Source organism: Branchiostoma floridae, chromosome 18 (assembly GCF_000003815.2).
Source record: "Branchiostoma floridae strain S238N-H82 chromosome 18, Bfl_VNyyK, whole genome shotgun sequence".
NCBI classification, from domain to species: Eukaryota; Metazoa; Chordata; class Leptocardii; order Amphioxiformes; family Branchiostomatidae; genus Branchiostoma; species Branchiostoma floridae.
In genome coordinates this window covers 7,310,354-7,332,789 of record NC_049996.1, presented here as the reverse complement: position 1 = coordinate 7,332,789, position 22,436 = coordinate 7,310,354, and the positions used below count along the sequence as shown (strand labels likewise).

Genomic DNA, 22,436 nt, shown 5'->3' with positions numbered 1-22,436 from the left:
TGCCGTGAGCATGTGTAATTATGATCTACAAATCTGGCAATGAATGTGACGGTGTGTTCGTCCCACGACGAGCTGCCTGTCCCGAAAAAGATACTGAAAACTTTTGGCCTTGTTGTCTTCGAATGCATTGTAATCGATGCTTTGTAAATTATGTATTGGACACCCAGATGTCTGAAGTGTGCATACCTCAGAAATAACTATTGTTGCATGTGTAGTCTCCTTAAATTCCATTATTTTTGATCGGCCGGTATAAGTCTTACGGCCGGTATTATGCCAATGCATGTTAGATATTTCTGGTTACGGTGCGAGTCCGTGAGAAGACGCGGGTAAAGTTACGGTCTCACGTTGTAAAAGAATTAAATGAAAATGGTCTGGGGAGACGAACAAAGGTGTGTCCAACACAGGTGAAAATAATTACTGGTCTGTGATTGGTCAAGCAATCAGTCATCCCTCAGGCATCATTGGTCCTGGTCGTGTGCTGTAAACAATTTCATTATTTCAGATAGCCAATCGAAGAAGTGCATTCTTTTGACCAATGACAGCACAGGGTATTTTTAGACTAGACAGTGTCGCGTCACTCGTCTGCCAGCTGTCTGAGTTGACGGGCTTATAATATAAACCTCGCAGCTTACCAGTACAGAACAACATCACGGCCGCGCGGTGACGGAGTCCTTTGTCCTTTCAGCATCCCACAGGGTACAAGACAATGACGTTACATATAACGTTATACAAATTGCAGCATAATATAATGTTAGTTTAAATATATTCTCCCAACCAACAAATTAAACACAGCATAAACCACCAAAACATAAATGTGTGTGCAAAATGACTTGGACCTTATGTTATATCATTCATTTTGAATAACTTAAACAAAGTGAAGTGATCATATTTAACATGAAAATCACTAAAATAGCTTTAGATATGTGTGCTAACCAGTCTGTTTCCCTTGAATAGTAAATAGTCCTTAATAGATGGTGGAAGGGGGAGGGCGTTCACTTTATCTTCGCCGCCTCTTCCAAACAAGTTTCTGATCCACATGCGGCACAATCGCTGGAGATTTGGGTAAGATTTTCTATGATTCGATAGGATCAGTTTGACTTTGCTGTGCTGTTCCGCGAGGTCAATCGGTTTCTTGCCCCGTTCGTCGACTGCCTCGCTGTTTGCACCCGCTAGGAGGAGCAGTTCTACGGTCTCCACACTGTCTATGCAGGGATGGGCGGCGTGATGTAGTGCCGTGCGGCCTTGGTTAGTTCTCTTCTCAACATCAGCTCCTGCAAGGAATGGATGGATGAGTGAAAGAATGGATGGATGGATGCAGACGTGGGTGGATTAAATGAAAGAAGTAGGAACGAAAAAAAGGAAGGAAAGAAATGTAGAAAGGAAGAAAGAAAGCAGGAGTGACTACTTCACTCACGAAAAAAATGATATTGACATTGATATGAATGAATGAATGGATAAACGAAGGAATAAACGAACGAGTAATCGAATGGATAATCGAATGGATTAATTTCGTCCTTATGAGCTACAAACAGGCATGACGTCATCGCCCTTCCGGTTTCCGGAACGTTTGTGAATCCGCAGATATCTGTTCTAATGAAGGTCGTCGCGACATCGACTGAAAGTTTATGGTGAGTGCTTTGTGTTTGTACAGCTATGGATTCTACAAATAACATGCCTTTTACATGATAAGATAAAAAACATGTGGTTTTACCACTTTGTTGGCATGTGCGCCTGTAAATTGTTTTACCATAAAAAGGGAATAAAACATCATCTGCAAAAGAAAAATAGCGCACCTTTACGAAGAAGCTTGTCGACTAACCCCCAGTCCTTCACGCCGTAGTGTAGCGGAGTGAAGCCCAGGTTGTCCTGTACGTTTACGTGTGCACCTCTCTCCAGCAGCCAGACAACGTAGTTATAAGACCCGTACGCCGCAGCATGATGTAATGGCGTGACGCCTTCGCTGTTCTTGACGTTGACGTCAGCGCCGCGCGACAATAACAGATTGAAAGCGTCGACGGCGTCGGTGAGTGACGCTAGTGCAAGCGGAGTGGTGTTGGAATCGTCCTTAGCTTCTAGATCCGCCCCTCGCTCAAGTAGAAGGTGAATGGCGTCGTGATGGCCTGACGTCGCTGCGTCATGGAGAGGGGTCAGGTTCCCGTTCTGACGTCCGTTGACGTCGGCACCCCTGTCCAGTAACAGCTTGATGACGTCACAGTAGCCTCCGTACGCCGCGTGGTGGAGCATCGCCTTGTTGAAGCTGTTCAGATCAGCGCCTCTGGCGGATAATAGTTGTATTGCAGCGAGGTGGCCGTTCATGGCTGCGAAGTCGATTGCCGCCCAGTCCTTGGTGTCCTTCGCGTTCACGTCCGCACCGTGGTCTAGCAAGAGATTTATGGCGTCCAGGCAGCCTGTTAACGCGGACAGGTGGAGCGCGGTCTGCCCAAAGTTTCCCTTCTGGTTCACATTCGCGCCTCTTGCCAACAACAGCCGCATCGCAAGAGGGCGCCTGTGAGCTGCCAGCAGAAGTGCCGTCCTGTTGTTGTTGTCCTTTTCGTCCACCTGCGCGCCTCTATCCAAGAGCAGACTCACAGCTTCGCACTGTCCCTTCCTAGCGGCACAGTGCAGCGCCGTCCACCCGTGCTTGCGCTGTTTCTCGGCTAGGTCCGCGCCTCGGTCGAGAAGGAGCTCTAGAACAGAGCAATGCCCGTCTTCAGCAGCATAGTGAAGCGCCGTACAACCGTCCTCATCTTTAGCACTGATATCTGCACCGTTGTTCAACAAGACTCCAACAACAGCACGATTCCCCGTCTTTGAAGCACAATGTAGAGCAGTGCAATCTCTCTCACCTCTGGCGTCAATTTCGGCGCCTCTTTTGATCAACATCTCAATCACTTGACTGTTACCGTTCTCAGCAGCGCAGTGGAGTAAGGTGCGTTTTTTCTTGTCCGTTGCACCAATGTCTGCGCCCCCGTTCAACAACAGCTCTATAGCTCCACAGTGACCATTCTCTGTAGCATAGTGAAGTGCTGTCATTCCCAACTTGTCCTGTTTATTGACTCTCGCACCACCTTTAAGTAAGGCGGCTATGATATCACACTGTCCCTTCTCTGCGGCCTTGTGGAGTATAGTATGACCATTTTCGTCAACAATAGAGGCGCCTTCTCTGTTGTTAACCTTGGAGCAACCATCGTCATTGTTGTCCAGTGGTGTTGTGAGGAAACTCATGTCGCCAACCTACAAGGAATGGTGGAACCTGCAGAACATGTCATATGATTATTGTTATAGTTAGGGTTAGCTTAGTGTTATAGTTAGGCTTGAGGTTATTTTTCATAGTTGATTACTAGGTGATTTTATTGTTAAATTTTGTACATAATAAGTACATACTAATATGACAAAAAGCCTGCACTTTATCTAACCAAAACTTGAAATGAACACTTCCAATATTTGTGTGTTGGAAATTACAATTGTTTTGATACATTGCAGTTAAGCTTGAAACAATAGACCTTATAGAGACGCTAATGTCCAACACAATGATACTGTCTTGTCTTGACAGATCGGTGGGCTGACTGCCTTGGCTCCCCGAACAAAACTCGCTAGCTACCCGGTCCTGTCTGGCTCCCAGGGTATATTGGGGATGGCTAATCATTTTAAGGAGTGAAAAGGATGAAAAGCAGTACGATCCCCAAATTTGGGGAAAACTGAGATTATTGCAAATCAACAAAATAAAAGTCGTTACTTAAAAGTTGGGTTATACATGTACAAGCGTATATAAGGGGTTACAAAGGTGACTTTTCCATTGTGTTCACAAAGTACTAGTAAACACACGGGTTTTCACCACAGCTTTGCATAATGAGCCCAAGAGATAATAATGGGGTCTACCCCCACTCCCCCTATTTGGAGTGACTTCGGAACCCCAAAACGTCTTACGATGTTCTCTCCAAGCAGAAGTTGGGCCCGTATTTGACGCGTTTTGAGGCGTTTTAGGCATTCTCTTAAAGCCCTTTAAAAACACATAAAAACACATAAAAACCGGAACTCTGATTGGAGAGTACTTAGTATCAAGCAACTATTCTGTAAACCTCCTCCCTGTATACATCCCCTCCCTCTACGATCCCGTTGAGTTCTCCTTATATAGCGACCATTCTGAGCTACTCATTTATATGGATATGATACGTATACTTCTATCCCCCATAGGCCCCACCTCTTCTAAAACCAGCTACATCGTTCTACTCAATAGAATTACGTTCTACTCAATATAATTACCTTATCCTCGCCTTGTGGGTAGTGGAGTCAGGCAGAAGCTGTTGACCGTCACGAATAAATCCCCGGAACTGACCCGCCAGGGGTCATCACTAAATTTAGCATCTCTGGACTGATCCGGCCGGTGCCGCGATTCGGCTCAAGTCGTGATGATTTTACGACAGTCGTCATCATTTCCACGTCAAAGGGCAGTTTCGGGAACGAAAAGTATGATATAAAAGACAACGAACACACACAACGGACCAAAAACAATTGGGCAGCATGCCTGGTACATGGTGCATATTTATTGGCATAAGATTTAATTTTTCGTTTCCGCAAACAGCCCGGCCGGGCCCCGGGTAGGAAATTTGACGTAAGCATTAGGTAACTGACCTACATTTTGAGGTGTAGCATGTGGTTCATTGACCGAATCGGTGGTATCAAAGGGCCATTGACCCAAGGAGTTTAATGTGGTCATTGACCCAATGTGTCTGCTTCGTTCCCTTGATAATAGCCTCAGGCTAGTTGGGTAGCCCTGGCTGTATTTCTCATGATTATACAGCCGAATAAATCAAATCAAATCAAACAGACAAAAAACACACATTTTTTGCAGCGTCTGGTTTAAGGCAAGCGTTTTCTGCTTGCGTTTTTTTCACATTGCCCACTGAAAAAAATTAAAAACGTGCACCAATATGAAGACATATAAAATGTTACAAGAATACATCAAAATATTGAGTAAGCGAGAGCTTGTGTAACACATTACAACAACAGGTGTTTTTTTGGTAGTACCACACGACTTTCAAGATGGAGGTGTCAATTTTCCTGCAGTACATGAAAATACTACTACGGTGTCCAAAATCGCCATGTTTTTTTGAGACCTCAATACCTACTCATACTTAAACAAATCCATCGATGGAATCTTGAGTTATAGAGAGAAGACACAAACACAGTCAGAAACAGAACCGGTCATCAGAGGTCAGTCACCTCCTTCACCTTTACTGTCCATACTGATTAGCTTCGCCAAGAAGCTTATGTTTTTGCCGACTTGGGTCTGTATGTAGGTCAACAGGATATAACTCGAGAAATTGTGGATGGAACTTTTTTATTTTTTGCAGGTGTGTAGCGGTTGTTTAAAGGCATGCCTAGTTCGAAAATGGGTTACCTGGCGTTTTCCTATGGTACATTAGCGAGCTTGGTATTTTTTTGGGTGTTTTTTCGGGAGGCATAAGTCAAAATGTAGCTGGGCGATTTCCACGATATTTGGCAGGTCTGTAGCGGCTGTGGAAAGGATTGCCATGTGCGAGAATGGTTTAGCTACCTTTTACCTATGGTGCTGTAGCTGGCTTTGTATGTAAGTGCGTTTGTCTGTAAGCAAGATAACTCGAGATGTTCTTGATGGATGTTAATGATATTTGGTTGATAGGTAGGGGACACAGAAAGGAAGGTCAAGTTCGATAATGGGCCTCCTGGCAAATTGTTTTGGTACTGCAAGTGAGCATCAAAGTTTTCGCCTAAATTTTCCAGAAGTGCCAGGTTCGTGATTTTTTACTGGTGGATAGCTGTTGGTACTAGGAGTCAATGGTCTAATTTTGGGCCCCCTAGCAGCTTGTTTGGAATTGCAGTGGGTGTTATATTTCGTAACTTTTTAGATGGATAACTCCTGAGGGGATTGATGGATATTTTTTGTTTTTGGTAGGTAGGTACTTTGGATGATTATCAACATAATGAGATGCAAATTATATAAATCACTCTGTATTTAATATAATTACTTAGGGAAACTTCTATAACGGTTGAAAAATACTTGTGACGGAGTCACCTGAAAGGACTTGAATCGACCCATAGATGTCTAAAAATAGAGAAAAAGTAGGTCAAAGGAGCCAGTGGAAGCAGGGGCTCCCTGATAAACAGACGTTGTCTTGGAAGCATGAAATTCTGATTGACCAGGGATGTTACTAGGTCATCCGTGTACTATTCCGCCAGGATGGAGTCTGGTAGAGACTACTGGCTGAAAAAATGCCTATAAATGGTCATGGTTCATGTTAGCAAAATACAAAGCCTGACCGTGTCCAACACGTATCTATAAAATTAAGCAATTAAATAGCTTGCTGAATTGATGTCAATACGACGGCACACAGCAAAGGATTCATAGCAGTTGAAATATAACATATCTATATACAAGTGTTGCTTATATCTATATACAGATCAACAATAAAAGCAACACTATATCATGGGAACGGTAAAAATGTAGTAGAGGGAACTTGACGAATATCACTTGATATAAAGATGTAGAGCTAATATCTACGAGACACTTCAGGTGTATTTTCTTATGATGGACTGCAAGGAAACTTGGTGTTCCATGTGCCAGTAACACTACATGGGTCTAAACAAACGAATAAGTACTATGTAAAGTCAGTAATATAACATAATTGAACAATGACGGCTTGTAACACATAGTACTTACATCTGTGAACTAGGTTAAAACAACAAGTGACCAAGTGCTGGGACAAGACAAACCCAACATGTTGAAGAACAGCACTTAGGTCAAAAGGGTCACCGTCAATTATCCACGCATTCCTCAACTCTTAACAGAGATGTCATGTTGTAAGGGAAAGGTCGGCTAGAAAGAACTGACATCATTGCGAGAAATACAAATCGCCAAAGGTGACAGGCGGCTGTCATCGGACAGTCGCAGAAATCATAACCTTGGACTCTGTAAAATACCTCTGACTTAACTCGCGACTGCAAAACTTTACTTTCTATTTTCATGAGATTGAAACAAACGTTCACCAAGGCGCGGGTCGTAGCAATCCTTACATATGGCCCTTAGATGACCCTTGGTGAGTTAAAAAGTTCCGTAAATTGGAAGGAACAACTGTTACAGTGGCCGGGGTTTGGTGAGTGACGAATGCAATTATCGGCGTGACTTCCTGTGGTTTCCAGGTTTCCAAGACCTACCCACATACCAAATATCACTTCAATCCATTCAGCCGGTCTTCAATACATACATACATACATACATACATACAAACGCTACCCAAAACATAACCAGCTCTCCGAAAGTAATTATGACAACACAAAATAGAACAGTAACCTCATACCTGTACAAATTGTTCTGATTATGCAAAGACATTCATTCACATCGCCAAAACATTTGCTGCATTATGTACACCGACAGAATAGACTAATCTACTCACAATGTTCATAATCCAACCAACCACTACATGATGTGACTAGATAACATATGGACTTATACACATTAATCATTCAAAAAGAACTATCTTCCATAGAAATTGTTTATTTGGCGAAGATATGTGTTCGAGGAACTCTAGTTTGCAAATAGGTTAGAAACACGTGTACAGACACACAGACCAATATACACACGCACACAGACAGCAAACAGACACACGGACACACACTCTCTCTCACACACACACATATATAGACAGATAGACACACACACACACATACACACAGGTATGCACACACACACACACACACACACACACAAACACATACACACACACGGACACACAAAGGCATGCGTACACACACAGGCATGCTTACGCATACACACAGATACACACACGCACATACAGACATGCAGATACACACACATAGGCAGGCAGGCAGAAAGACAGACAGGCACACGCAGACACTTGGACACACACAGACATGCACAGACACACGCACTCACATCTTATGTAGCTTGGATGCCAGACTGTTTCCATGGCCTACACAGGCCGAGTGAGCTGGGTGTCTGGCATCCAGGCTGCACCCTTTGGAAGCACCACCCGTCCCGAGGCCTGCGATAGAGGCTACACTCCATGTGACCTGTGGTAACCCGACTCGCGTGCAGTGCGGACTAGACAGGCATGACAGCTCGTCAATACAAGTCCAGGGAGTGGTCAGTAAAGTCGTAACCTACAGGTCAGACACTGCCGAGCAAAACAAGTGTTGGTGAAGACGACGGAGCCAAACTAGGCATTACAGAGAGTGGGAATTATTAGACTTGACATCATAGAGAGCACTACAAAGGGATCACAAAATTCGTCTATAGCTGGATGTACATCAATCGAAGCGAAATATTGTAGACGGAACGACAAGGAGGTTAACTTCTCAACACAGGGAGTGGTCACTGAAGTAACTTATAGGGCAGACATTGTGGAAATAGTTCAGTTTTTTATAGGGATTTTGTGGTCAACAGACTTCAGATGAAGGTGGCATTGGACATGATGTTTTCCACTTTGATAGGACCGATCTGTACCATTCTGTTGGCGTTCGTCGTAACAGGTGAGTTTTGACAACTTTCAAATCAGACCGGTTATGGCGTTTGGGGTCTGTATTCTTTGATATTCCTTTATTTACTCTCGAAATATAGCGTTGAATCGGCCAAGAGGGAAGTATATTTATACATGAAATTATACAATGTACGAATCTAGATAGAAGTAGTCGAAGAACAGAAGTGACTTATGGCGGATTGATAATGTGCAGAGATTCGACTGTCCTAAAACAGTGCCTACCCGCATGTATTGTGAGTCCGCGGCCCGCTAAGTCTTTTGCCAAACAAACTCATTGGACTTAGGCTTAGGCTCTAGCATGGATTTTAACAGTCTACCTGAACAAGTCCGTGTCAACTTTGTACTTAGGAGTTCACCCTTCTTGTCCGAAATTACTAGAACAGAACTATTGTGATTTTATCACAAATACAAAACGCTTTAAATTTGACTTACTTACATACTAAAAATTTCAATATGATATACAATTTACAATTCTAAATATGACCCTGCTGTTGATTGTATATCCCATACGTGGCTACCCCATTTATTCAAATGCATTAGCAATTGTCAATGATCTGTTAGTTTAAAATCTAACATTTCAGATGAAAATAAATAAAAAATCCAATGACCTTAATCATAAAGTTACCACTTCGAATTGGATCCAGAAATTCTTGCAAGGTTTGTGTCCATACCCACGTAGCCTAAATTCCATATTGAATGTTCGACAATGACATTACAACTTATAAAGTTTACGTACGTGCATTGTTTACTATGTTTACTGTTAAGGGTGTGGCAGGTGGCAAATATTTCTGTTCTTTTCTGTCTGGACGCCACCGTGTTAATCTATCTGGTATTCTAATCTGTGGACATTTGTCTCTGATAATAAAGACTATCTATGCTTACAAGCTTAGAAATATCCGGACGATCTTAAAAGGTTCTGCGTGTTATAAAAGTCGTTTCTAATCTATACATTCAAGCATTTTTCAACTGGCTTACGGAATGATTCATTTCACTGCAAAATGTATTTGTTTTTACACACGCACTCCAATCGTTTTCATTTGACTTCAAACGAATGCTTGAAATGTTTGAGTCGTGAAAAATTCTATTCAGCGTATAGAAACTGAACAATGTTAAAAAATCAGTACACTCACTGTACTGTAATGCGTTCTTGTCGAACCTCAAAGTTTTAGAAGTGATACAGAAAGTCGTGTGAGCTGCGACCAAGCGAGCGCTCGACAAAGTTCATAAATGACGATTTATATATAGCGGCCGACCAAAAAAGGCTAGGGTTGGCAGGTTTTTGCTAAAGTCGATCGGGTAACTGAAAAGATGATGTGTTCCCTAGGCTTACGATGCTACTGTGTAAATACTAGTCAGTAGTCAGGCACTTTCTGTGCACCAGTGTTTCAGTAGGCCGTGAGAACACGGCCAGATTTAATGCTTCAGTGGGTATGTGTTCTAACGGGGGATCTGGTATTGATCAAAGAACCATTGTCAATGGAATTGTTCGCAAAAAGACTGCTTTTGACTAACCTTTTAGCCGTACTAATGAGTTTATTGCAAATTCTTACCCGAGGACTAATTACAAGTAGCATGAAAAAGGTTTGACGGACAAAAAAATGTAGAATAGTAAGTATAGCATGTGTCTACTCTTCTAACTTATTGGGATCAACTTTTCTGAAACAATGGAATACGAAAGGTTTCTCTGCAGAGTGGGCTCTGCAATTTTGAAAGGAGAGTTTTTACCGAATTTCTAGCTATCTGACTACTCTAATGTTGGAGAAAACTAGCTTGTGATTCTTGTCGATTATTTTTGTCTGCCCCAGATGACCCACTTTCGGCAAGGCGTTCTCACCTAACAAAGATGCCCTGGTTCTGCCCTGTGCACAAATATTGACCGAGCGTACCTGGTCGGCACAGGTGTCGCAAATAAGGAATGTCATCAACAAGATTGCCTAAAGGTGGTATCTCATTGCGCTTGTGGCACCGGTGCGACACTGTGGGGTTCGTTCACAGACGCACTGTTGTGTCATTTTCGCCGATATGTTTATGATTTAGATATGGCATTTTTTATTTCTCAAATTAATTCGAACCCCGTACCGGTGCAGTGAAATACCACCTTAACCTCTGCGCTAACCTCATCCCCAGGCTCCGTATTGGTAGCATTTAACGCACAATTGTACTGTGTGCATGCACTTTCGTAATGTGTGCTGATAAGGCTTAACTTGTTCTATTAACTTCAACGCTACGCATCGTAGTCTACTTCCCTCGTAGACTACAGTGAGTGTAAAGCGGACTCGAAGCTGTAGTCTGCTAATAGACTACGGTGTCTTGTCCAACAATATTAAGAAAACAACTGTAGAGTGGGCCTTTGTGAGATCCGTATCCATACCTCTTGAGCACTGCCGATTATGACAGTTTTGATATTACAGTTTTGATTTCCCCCACAGTTGACGCGGACGCATACTGTTTAGAGCCGCTAGGTGTAGAGGCCGGGCTGATACCGGACAGCCAGCTGACGGCCTCCTCTGTCACGCCTGGGTTCGAGGCTCGCTGGGGCAGGCTGAACGGGGAGAGGGCGTGGCAGATGGACACATTCGACCAATCACAGTGGCTGGGGGTGGACCTGGGACGGGACTGGTATGTTACTATTGGATTTGAAAAGTCCACAGGAATCAGTTACATGTATGAGTATGGCCAATTTAGCATTCAAATTTTAGCACTAAGAATTTAGCATTCATGTTCGTAGGTAGCCTGAGTATTGACCGCAAGCGAGAGGATTGAGCCAGCGGTCACTACGGAGGATGGTACTCAGGCTACGTAGGAAGAATGCAACCGTTCAATCGAAAGTTACATTGATAAAACATGAGAACGCAATACAACGTGTCTGTCATAGAAATATAGAAAAAATCATGCTGTACGATGAATCAAAGATAGCAATTCAAAAACAAGTATCAAAACTTTTCGAAGTATCACCAATTCTGATCGAATGTCTTTTTATAGGTAACTGTGGTAAACAATCAAGTCTTCATTTTCTAATCAAGTAGGCCTTTTTTGGTCACTCGTAACGTTACACCGAAAATCATGGATCTCGGGACATAAGTATTTCATGTTATTTTGCTTACCAATACACCTACTTACATAAAACCTTTACGTAGGTAATAGCTGTTGCCTTCAATCAGCTAGGCAATTCTAACCTATAGACTATAATCTTACTTGTACCTATTTCGCAGGTCCGTGAGCGCTATCCGTACCCAGGGCCTAGCACCAGGCTATATCGAGACCTACAGGGTTGTGTACCGGGGGAACGGTTCGACTGAGTTCACGGTGTATACGGAGAACAGACAGGCAAAGGTAGGTGGGACTCACTGTATACTGTAGATATCTATAGCATGTGTCCCTGTCCACAACTAGTGGAATAGACATAAAAATTTAAAATATATGTCAGGTGTTAAAGTTCTTTCAATATTGTAAAGCCTTAAATCTACTGATACAGTATTAGATTAACCTTACTGTATAGTTAGTAGTATTATACAATATACTTCACTTTGCCTTACACTGTACCCGCTGCAATTGTTGCGCAATAAACTTTGGCTTGACTTGGACGTCGTTAGACCAGTCGAAAAGCTGAGTTCGAGAGAACCACTAGTATCAGCCCTAGATGAAAATCATCGGTAGACCTTTATCACGTTGTTCTATCTCTAACGGCGTTCACTACTGTGTGGTCAGATCTTCACGGGGAATAACGACGGGGAGACCGTTAACGAGCAGACCCTGTCCCGGCCCATCTACGCACGGTACATCCTCATCAACCCGGTAACGTTCAGCAGTACACCGAGACTCAGGGTCGAGCTACTGGGGTGTGAAGGTACATCATTTTGCTTTCAAAACCTAAATCTCAACTGTAAGTTATTTTTCATTGAAGCACAAGTTTGCGCTAACGATTATCAGTGTTTGTGGTCGAATGGTTTGTACAGTCTACATTAGTGAGTTTTTGTAAAATATATCAAGAAATTGTGAATGACTCTTGGTCGTGGGTCCTTTAACTTCTTGAGAAAATACCAAAATATTAATAATATTGATATGGCTAGAAGCATACATTTGTAGTCATAAGTCAACAGTTATCCACTCATATTAGCATGAAAATTCATATTGACAAATTGAATGGTTCTCCAACTGAAGAAAGTTGACTCGCCGGAATTCTCAACCGGGACGGGGGGCGCTACGCACTTCAGACGAACTTTGACTCGATGCTGACGTCACATGTGAGGAAAAAATCACGTGTTATGAGACCGAGAGATTTGGTTGAAATTCATGGAGAGATTTGGTTGAATGTCCTGGCTAACTTTCTTCAGTTGGGTAACATTTTTGTTTCAATTTTCCACTCACTCATATGATTCTCTTCTGACGTTTTAGACATAAGAACTGAAACCACACCGGCGATATCAGCAGGGTGTTACGATCCCCTGGGTCTAGAGGACGGCCGACTTCCTGGCGACAAACTCACGGCAACCTCCGAGACTGCCGACTTCTCGGCGTCCCGAGCGCGACTGAACGGGGACAGGGCGTGGCAGATGGGGACCGTGGACAGGAGTCAGTACCTGGCCGTGGACCTAGGGGAAAATCTATATGTGTCGGCGGTAAGGTCTTAAGGACCACATTTGCATAATCAATGAAGCATTCAAAGGCTTCCTTGGAAATCAGTCACTGAAGGGACCACCCTGAAGATTCATAGATAGAAAAAAAATATAATATGCCTATGGAAAAGGCTCTCATCATTTGGCAAAGGTATGTGGTCGTGGAACAAAAGTGTTATGCATTTAGACAAACTAAAAATTTATATATATATCTTTGACAAAACTTATTCGTTCTAACACAAGTTCTGCACTAAGATAAAAGAGCAAGAAGTAGCAAATCTGTAGTAACTTATAGCTTAATATATGTGTATTGTTACCCATAGATTAAGTTATAAGTATAAGTATTGTTACATTTTGTATGCAGTACATAGTAAATCTTATGTCAATGTTATGATTCAGGATATCTCTTACTTATGATAATCTTAAACTTATCTCATTGGGATATGGAGTCAATACTAGAGTCGTTATTCATACATTCGTTCGTTCGTTCCTTCTGTATTGATTAGCACTTTCATTATTTTCATTCATCCGTCCATTCATTCATGCATCCCTTCCTTCAGGTGAAGACCCAGGGACAGTACGGAGGACACGTCAAAGAGTACCGACTGGTGTATCAGGTGGAGGGGTCAAGCACACTTAACCCTTACATCGAGAACGGGACTGAGAGGGTATGTTAAGCCTCTTGTAGTTGTGGCCAGTCTTGCTTGCAGCCTCATACATTAGCCCGCACAAAAGGCGAATGAGGGTCGCTAATGTTTACGACCTCAAGAAAAAGAAGACACCTCACAACACAAAATAGTTAACAGTTGCTACACGCCTAGGCTCCAAGTTAAAGGCTGTCAGAAACTATGACAGTTGGTTACTTGTAACATCTGCTTCATGGCCAGATGATACTTGGAGATGCGTGAAGCAGAAAAGTAGAGGGAGGAAAATAGGTGAAAATAGGCGTTTAGATGTAGGCTTATAGCTAGGTCATTCAAAGAGCAGGCTGGTACTGTCGACGTACAGCTGACATAGATTGGTCTTTAAGACACTTTTGAAATGTACATAAGACAACAGTCTTGAAAAGATAAGGAACTGAAGTATGTTTGCACGCATACAAGTCAGCCTCATCTAACCACTAATATAATATCACCCCTCAATTTCCGTTTCTCAGATGTTCTCAGGAAACAGCGACGGTAACACGATAGTAGAACAACAGCTCGCCCAGCCTATCTTTGCCCGGTACATCCTCTTCAACCCGCGGGACTACTCAGCTATACCCAGGATGCGAGTGGAACTCTTTGGATGTAAAGGTTAGAAACACGTTCTGACGTGCAATAACTATTTGGCGTACGTCATATTTCCTACCTGGGGCCCGGCCGGGCTGTTTGCGGAAACGAAAAATTAAAATTTATGCCAATAAATATGCACAAGACATGCTGTTGAATTTTTTTTGTCCGTTTTGTGTTTTTCTTGTCTTTTATATCGTAATTTTGGGTCAATGGTTAAGGACTATGTCACATTTCCTATCCCGGGCCCGGCCGGCCTGTTTGCGGAAACGAAAGATTTTAAACGTTTATGCCACTGAAAATGCTGTTAAATTATTTTCCGTCCGTTTTGTGTTTTTGTTGCCTTCAAAATATCATAATTTTCGTAATATCATAATACTGTTAAAATGTATACAAAGTTCGTACATGTAGCTAAGGGGGTGCCCGTAGGCGGCGCGAGCAGAAGATAGAAGGGAAATGTTCGCGGTGGTTTTGAATTCGCGGTGAAACGGCCACCGCGAGAACCACCAACATTTAAATTAAACCACCCCGAAAGTTTCTGCATTTACATTATCACTACCAATGTATTCCAAACAGAATTCGAAGCGCCAGCCGAAGCCACGCTTGTATCCCCCACCAGAGATGTACCGGTCACACCTATAGCACCTGCAGTCTGTCCCAGGCCGCTAGGGTTGGAGGACGGGACCATTGTAGACGATCAGATACGCGCAACAACCCAGGTGGCCGGGTTTGACGCGTTTAGCGCCCGTCTGAACGGCCCGAGCGCATGGACCATGGGTCTGGTCAACACCAACCAGTACCTGGCCGTGGACTTTGGGCGGGATGTAAACGTCACAGGTATGCGTGTTATTTTTGGCGACGCCTTAGGGGCTAATAGCTACCGTGTATATAATTTTGGAATTCCATTTCAATTAATTTTTGCTCCTCTTTTTGCTGTCGCAATGGTTACCGCAGCTGACACCCCGTGGTGTTCGATAACATAAAGAAGCAAGTGGCAGGACAGAGATCGAGGGGCTGGTCACCATATATGTGAATGTTGAACAGAGCAGTGGGTTGTTAGGCTAAACCATATGAAGATGAACAAGCAAATGGTACCTTTCTATTTCATACCTTACGTTGTGACTTGATTTTACCTTATTTCAGTTTAGTTCAAACGAACTATGTGAAAAGCTTAGCATTGAACAGAAAAACTTTGTGTAAGCTTAACCCTATTCAGACCGGGCTTTTTTGGTCATCCCTGGACCGGGGGGGGGGGGGGGGCTTTTGAGGCCCTCCACTTCTAAGTCCTATAACTCTAAAACGACGTGCCGTAGCGCCACCAAATTTTCAGAACATGATTTCGACATAATATCTGACTAGTATGTGACGTTTGACGTTACGTAGACGTAAGATGACGTAATTATGACGTCATCAATTTGATAACATTGGCAAAACCCATGAAAAATGGGTATTCTCAGAAAACTTAAAGTTATGCTGCAAAAATGTAACAACAAGTGCAGATAACAGAATAATTATGTTTATTACGACTTGCGTTGGCAATAGCAACATCAATGACGTCATAATGACGTCATAAAATGACGTCATGCACATCTAAGATACGAGTTGGGATCCGCCATATTATATCCACCACCTTGAATTTTTAAAAATACTTTTTTTGCAACAAATAATCACAAAGGGCAATGGAAATAGACTAAATTCATTCATTTAGATGGTTTTTGATGAAAAAATACCAGGTAGTTACAAATTTTAAGGGATAATTAGCTTGTTATTCTTGATCTGGCCATTCGGTCCGCCATCTTGGATTTTGGACGTCATCAAATTAGCATAATTTATGCATATATAATTATGAAAGATATGCTGAATAATATAATATTTTATTTATGTAACAAAATCGCAGTAATATAGCAAATAAATGTGAAAAATACATTGTTAGAACCAAAAATAGTGATTTTTGGCAAAACTGCCTGTCAACAAACGGTTGCCATGGCAACAAGAAAAAATGGCAAATTTGTCAAACTTCGTAAAATTGTTGCCAACAATATTTTAGGAAAACTCACTAAGTTTGGTGGCTCTAGCATAAGCCGTTCTGGCGTTATAGGACATCGAAGTTAGCGCGGGCCTCAAAAGCCCCCCCCCCCCCGGTCTGAATAGGGTTAAGACAAATAAAGGTGTAACTTCACTGTCACGCCGTACTGATTTCAAAGCGGTTAACTAATACATATGTACCAAATTGACCCCAGGTATCCAGACCCAGGGCCTGGGGGAGGGGCACATCAAGACTTACCGGGTAGCCTACCAGCTGGATGGTGCAGACCAGGTGCTACCGTACCTAGAGGGAGGGGCTGTCAGGGTGAGGATATTCCTCCAATTTTACTATTTTCCAGCAACCCGTGGAGCCTGGTAGAGGCTACGAATTCCATATTGACCTTATACTCACGTGTGGCCGCACCCGAACTTAGCTATGGTACGACGAGCGGACGACATACTGTAAATACATTTAAGTTCGTGGGGATTTAATTTCGCAGTAGCGGGAAAAGGACTTTTTGCGGTGGTTTTAAGTTCGCGGTAGCACCATGCACTGTAGTCTCTAACTACCTTGGAAAATGTTCGCGGTGGTTTTTAATTCGCGGTGAAGCGCCCACCGCGAAAACCGCGAACATTAAACCACCGCGAAAGTTTCTGCGTTTACAGTATGTGACGGCGCACTAACTCATGACTAACTCTAAACCCCTGGAAAAGATCTTGGAACCACGGTTGACCATGTGTAACTGGTGCGTTTGTTTATTCCAGGTGTTCACAGGGAACAGCGATGGAGACTCTATCGTCCAGCGGGACCTAGCCGAGCCCATCGTCGCCAGGTATGTTCTCATCAACCCGCAGACTTTCACGGCCGTGCCGCGGCTCCGGCTGGAACTGCTGGGGTGTGATATCTGAACCTCCCACATGCCGTTAACAATGAGGGTGTAGGGGCTATTCAGTTGTATTTAAGATAAATAGATAGATAGATAGTTATCAGGACAGAAAAACATATTAAGAGCTTTTAGAATTTAGGCTCTGTAGTGTGAGGAGACATGTACCAAAAAGGATTACCAATCTACAATAGGCCTGTTGTACATGTACATGAACTTTGTGCTTGTGTTATGTATTGTTTATCTAGTAACTTGTGTATTTGTATAAAACTATGACCTATAGGAAGATGTTTGGGGCTAATCTACTCTAGATGTTATTTGTAAATGTGATACTTTGTAACCATGTATGAAGCTATTGATGTTGAAAACATTATATCTAGTTGCATTTACCTTAATATACATGACACAATGTCTACAATTACTTATGATTTGCAAAGGAAAATTGGCACATCTATGAAAGGTACATAAAAAATGTATTTGCTGAGTGTTAGCAATATCAATGCTTTTATGACATACTGTTATATTGTCTTGAATAGAATGCAGCATGAGTGTATTTTTCTTCAAATCAAACATACCGTTATCTAAGACTAAGGCCGCAGCAAGTAAATTTTATGGATAGCATCCTCTACGCACTTCAAATCTAATGTGAGAGGGCTACAGAAAACGAGATGGGTAAACAACAAGATGGCTGGATTAAAAAAAAAAAACATCACAACCGTAGTAACATGAGTTGAAGCGAAAAAAACGTGGTTGCTGTTGACTGATATACCAAGTCATAAAAACAGAACAAAGAGTTGTCAGATGTATATGTCCCTTATGTTTCCACAAAGTACTTGCAATTAGCTTTCCGACACAAACTTGCAAATAAGCTGTTCACTGTCAAAATAGGGTATGGATAAGATGCTGATTAAGTGAATGGAAACGCATAAAATCACCAAAATAACACAAGTAGAGGTTTCGCTGCATTTTTAATGCAATGATCATGTGACTGATACATGTATGTAGTGATTACAAGACATGCTGTCCGCACCACTCCTGGACAGCCTTGTAGACCGCTTCTTGCTGTCCAGTATCAGCACCAAAGGTTAACATTTAAGACCCAAGCTTTGAACTCTTGCTCATTGCCATCCAGAAGCATGTACTTTCCCACTACTTGCCATGCCTATAAAACAAAATGTAGTATCATGTCACAATATAATGTAAATTTGTAAGAAAACATATATTTTCTAAATGTATCTATACAATCAATACATGGGCTGAGAGTAGAGATATGCAATGCCTCATCTACAAATACCAGATGGATAGTTGGAAAATCGAACAACGACTACAAAATCACGTCCTACATAACAAATTGTACGTCACACTCAGTGTAAATATGTTGACACTCTGATCTACTCAAAGTCAGCATAATGATATGCAGATTCACGATATCAAGCTGAAAATGCACTTGCTTACCTTGTTGATGTTCTGTCGGCTGAAGTTGCCTGCAGTGACATCAGCAATCCCAGGAATGTCGCCAACCAACTTGTTGCCCAATGGGTCACGAACAAAGTCGCGGTGCTTCTTTGTGTCTGGCATGTTGGAATCTTGGGGAAACACAAAAATGCACGTCACAAAAGGTTGCGGAAAGGTCCCGTTGTTTACAGCTACTCTTCTAAAACCTACCTGTTATGTCAACAGCACCGCTGTTAGAAAACAAAGAGATGATGTCGAAAATTCTTAGGTCCTAACAAAGGAGTTTTTATCCTCGGTCCTAACAGAGAACTTCTGGACTAAGCTATCAAAGAGTCGAAACATTTCCTGCTCAGAGTCTCTCAGCACGAAAGGTACATGTAAACTGAATACATGTCACCAAAACTGAAACACTAGAACGCTGTTAAGTGACTAGTCTTGCCTGCTGACTGCTTTTGCTGTAACGGGTGTTATCGAAGGTCTGTAGCCTTGTTTAAACCTCTCCCTTCAATTGAAGACCGTAAACGAAAATGTCCCAGCTCGTGTCTGGCACTGGCAAAAGTGAAAGGTGTGGCTGCAGGAAGGGATGACGCTAGAATCTGCGCGTGCGCCTAGACCCCACCATGAGAGACAAAATAAAAACAAATCTTTAAACCCTTGAAAACCCTCTCTTGGTTTCTCTTGGTGTGATTTTATGAGCAATCTGGAGTTTTATGGTGGCCACGATAGGAAATAGTCTGTACTTGTTGAATTAGGTGTTAAAATAATTCCCTTTCTCCATCTTGCGGATTTCCACACCCCCATAACATAGTGAAATTGTCTCCAAATGGTTGTTTTGAGCCTGCAGGACCAATCCAAGGGCCCTGATTGGGGTTTGTACAATTTCTTGTAAATGCGTTTGATGACAGTTGACAGAACAGATTAGCATTTAGAGTAACTTTTTATGGCTAAAAGTTTTAATTATTCAGATAACGACACCTTTCTCCCTCCACTTTCCCATAGGATTACGTATACATGCAGTACTATATATATTATAACTGTAGTTCCCCTAAATTTCTAGTTGGGATCGGGGAAGGGGACTTCCGCCCTTCGGTATACTGTTATGACAAAACTTGAACCTGTCGTGAAATTCGATCAGTGCCGATTGACGACACCCGGAAGTTTGTTTCAAAAGTTTAAGGTAGCAGAACACAGTTTTTCGCCTATGGGGATTTCTATAGTTAAGGACCGCAAGGTGACTCAAATCAATGCCGATAAAATTATATACGTACGGTGCAGTTTTCAAGTACGACAAACTAGTATGTTGAAGTTGAGGGTTGAATCTACAAAATAACTGAAAAGCAACAACAACAACAACAAAATTGTCGTTTTTTTTTAATTTTGACGCCCTCTTTTAAATAGGGTCATGCGGGACGATACGGAACTGCAGCCGACTCACCCAGGCAGTCAGCTGTAAAGGTCACGCGCATTTATACACCCAATGGGCAAACTTCACAAATAAAAAAAATCACAATCCTACTCATACGAAATGAAAATCAACTTGTCGTGCTACCATACAGTATAGTTCATACCCCGCTGCCTTTCACATTTACGTGTTTTTAAACGCTTTCAGATCTAGGCTGTACTACTTTCTTACCCCTACGTCATAGGGGAGAAATACTGTGGGCTGCGACAATGGTCCAAGCTTTTCATTCACCCAGCCAATAGTTCGGTCAGCATCAGATTTTCGCAAAAGCTACTTTTGATATCATGTACTTGATATTTACTCGCACTTCTATGAGATACGTATCTGCAATCCAGAAGTCTGTGGCTTTTGTTAAATCACGGGTTAACTTATAAGTGTAAAATGTGGCAGCAGTCGTGCTATTCGGAGGGGGGGCGGAGTTTAAATTTGTTGTTATAAACTAAACCCGATTGGCTACATTTGTATCATGAGGTGGCTAGCTGTTTACAGCGTCATCAGTTGATTCAAAAGAGCCAAGTATGCATAATAGAATACAACATGTAAGTCAGCAAGATGATAAGTATGTAAGTTACATATGTATATATACATATGTATACAGGAATTAAAACAAAGAAATCATTATTCATGCAAATTCAGATCGTCAAATCTTATCGTCTCCCTTGAAAAGAACGGCTTATAGAATATACATCGATGACGGTTAGATACCCGGGTAATAATATATCAAAGATAATACAGTTACACAAAGACCCTCAAACAACTGGATAGGATTTTGGGAATGGTCAGGCGTTTCAGGTAGGACCTACTTTTTTTCAGTGTTGTTGGGGAAAGGTGTCTGAAACGAGCTGGTCTGACCATTTCCATAATCATATCAAGTTGCTTGAGTAACTGCTATTTTGCGTACTTGTAGTATGCCCCCCTGTTTGCCTCTTTTTCTGGTCATCGAGAGTTGCAAGCATCTCCCCCTCTGCACTTCTGTCACAGGAACTATGATAGCGTCAGATTGGACTTTGACAAAGACCAGTACATACTAGACGGAGGAGTGGGTGTCCATACGAAAGACTACTGCGGCCGCACAGCCTTGCACCACGCCGCTAGGGTGTGCCCTGCTGTAAAGATGTTGTTGGACCGAGGGACGGATGTCGGTGCTATTGCAATTGACAATACCTAATCTCCAGGCAGATTAACCAGTAGCATAAGATAGTATCAAAGCTGGCAAAGGAGTACAGCTGGCCAAAGGCAGTCATCAGCCACTCGGTAGCCAAACAGAGTCCTAGGCCGGCGTGACTCCTTTGCCAGCTTTTGATACTATCTTATGCTACCATAGGATCTGCTTTGAAATTAGAGAATGCCGTCAGTGGCACTGTAGAGCTATTATTTAAACCGTGGAGCAGAAGTTGATGCAAAGAACAAGACAGACGAAACAGTGTTTCACTACGCTACAGTGCTTAGGCGGTGTGACACCGCCAGGGATCTATGTTCTCATGTCGGTGATCTAGCTATGAGTCTATGTGTGTTTTTGTTTATGTGTGTATGTGTGTGTGTGTGTGTGTGTGTGCGTGCGTACCGGTGTGTGTGTGATTAGATTTCCCGCTACCAGAGCCTCTCAAGAAATCCTTATAAAATATAAGAAAATTGAAATATCACAATGAAAAAGGAGCATCGTACACATAAAATCAACGCCGTCCTGCGTGTACTTATATATTTCTAGCTTAATCAAAGCTGCTATTTCCAAATGATCGCACATACATTATCAAATATATGAATTTCACTTTAGATAACTCTCCCTTTCTGACTTGGAAATATCTCGAAGCAATATTTTTTCGTTCAGCAATGTCTTAAACATTCCATCTTAGAAGACGTAGCACCATTTCTTTCCTTCTCTTTACCATCTTTTAAAAGCCAATAACATTATAATCATGCTTTATAGCAGTTGGTCACATTCGTCACACAACAGCTTTACGACAGCACGTTTACGACAGCAACCTTGTTGACGGCATCATGACCTTACATGCTTAGTATACTTTATACCAACGTTACAAAGTCCACTTCGCGTTGAATAAGCCATTCGGTATGCTCCTAGTTTCCGTTAACTTTTCATCGGGCTCATCAAGCCAAACACTCCTCTTGTACGGTGTTCCATATATACGAGTAAACCCTTCGCCTATATAAAAGCACCACATACGATG

The 22,436-nt window shown here is 42.3% G+C and overlaps 2 protein-coding genes across 2 annotated transcripts; one reads left to right on the top strand and one right to left on the bottom strand.

The window, feature by feature from the left end:
* Nucleotides 1–233: 233 nt before the first annotated feature.
* On the bottom strand, nucleotides 234–4,741 carry LOC118406226 (putative ankyrin repeat protein RF_0381). The gene is made up of 3 exons (XM_035806141.1): nucleotides 4,264–4,741; nucleotides 1,794–3,253; nucleotides 234–1,271 (listed from the first exon to the last, which is right to left on the bottom strand). The coding sequence occupies exons 2-3, from the start codon at nucleotides 3,223–3,225 to the stop codon at nucleotides 916–918; spliced, it is 1,788 nt and encodes a 595-aa protein (XP_035662034.1). The 5' UTR covers nucleotides 3,226–3,253; nucleotides 4,264–4,741; the 3' UTR covers nucleotides 234–915.
* A 3,157-nt stretch (nucleotides 4,742–7,898) lies between these two features.
* Nucleotides 7,899–17,358, top strand: LOC118406051 (lactadherin-like). Its single transcript, XM_035805906.1, has 10 exons — nucleotides 7,899–8,529; nucleotides 10,967–11,156; nucleotides 11,750–11,870; nucleotides 12,246–12,384; nucleotides 12,933–13,156; nucleotides 13,714–13,821; nucleotides 14,310–14,448; nucleotides 15,007–15,261; nucleotides 16,665–16,774; nucleotides 17,215–17,358. The coding sequence occupies exons 1-10, from the start codon at nucleotides 8,451–8,453 to the stop codon at nucleotides 17,356–17,358; spliced, it is 1,509 nt and encodes a 502-aa protein (XP_035661799.1). The 5' UTR covers nucleotides 7,899–8,450.
* Nucleotides 17,359–22,436: the final 5,078 nt, after the last annotated feature.

Coding starts and splice junctions, on each gene's coding strand:
- LOC118406226 (XM_035806141.1), bottom strand. CDS start 3,225: ATGAGTTTCCTCACAACACCACTGGACAACAATGACGATGGTTGCTCC. Junction 1,272..1,793: donor CGACAAGCTTCTTCGTAAAG/GTGCGCTATTTT, acceptor CATTCCTTGCAG/GAGCTGATGTTGAGAAGAGA.
- LOC118406051 (XM_035805906.1), top strand. CDS start 8,451: ATGAAGGTGGCATTGGACATGATGTTTTCCACTTTGATAGGACCGATC. Junction 11,157..11,749: donor GTGGACCTGGGACGGGACTG/GTATGTTACTAT, acceptor CCTATTTCGCAG/GTCCGTGAGCGCTATCCGTA. Junction 14,449..15,006: donor GGAACTCTTTGGATGTAAAG/GTTAGAAACACG, acceptor AAACAGAATTCG/AAGCGCCAGCCGAAGCCACG.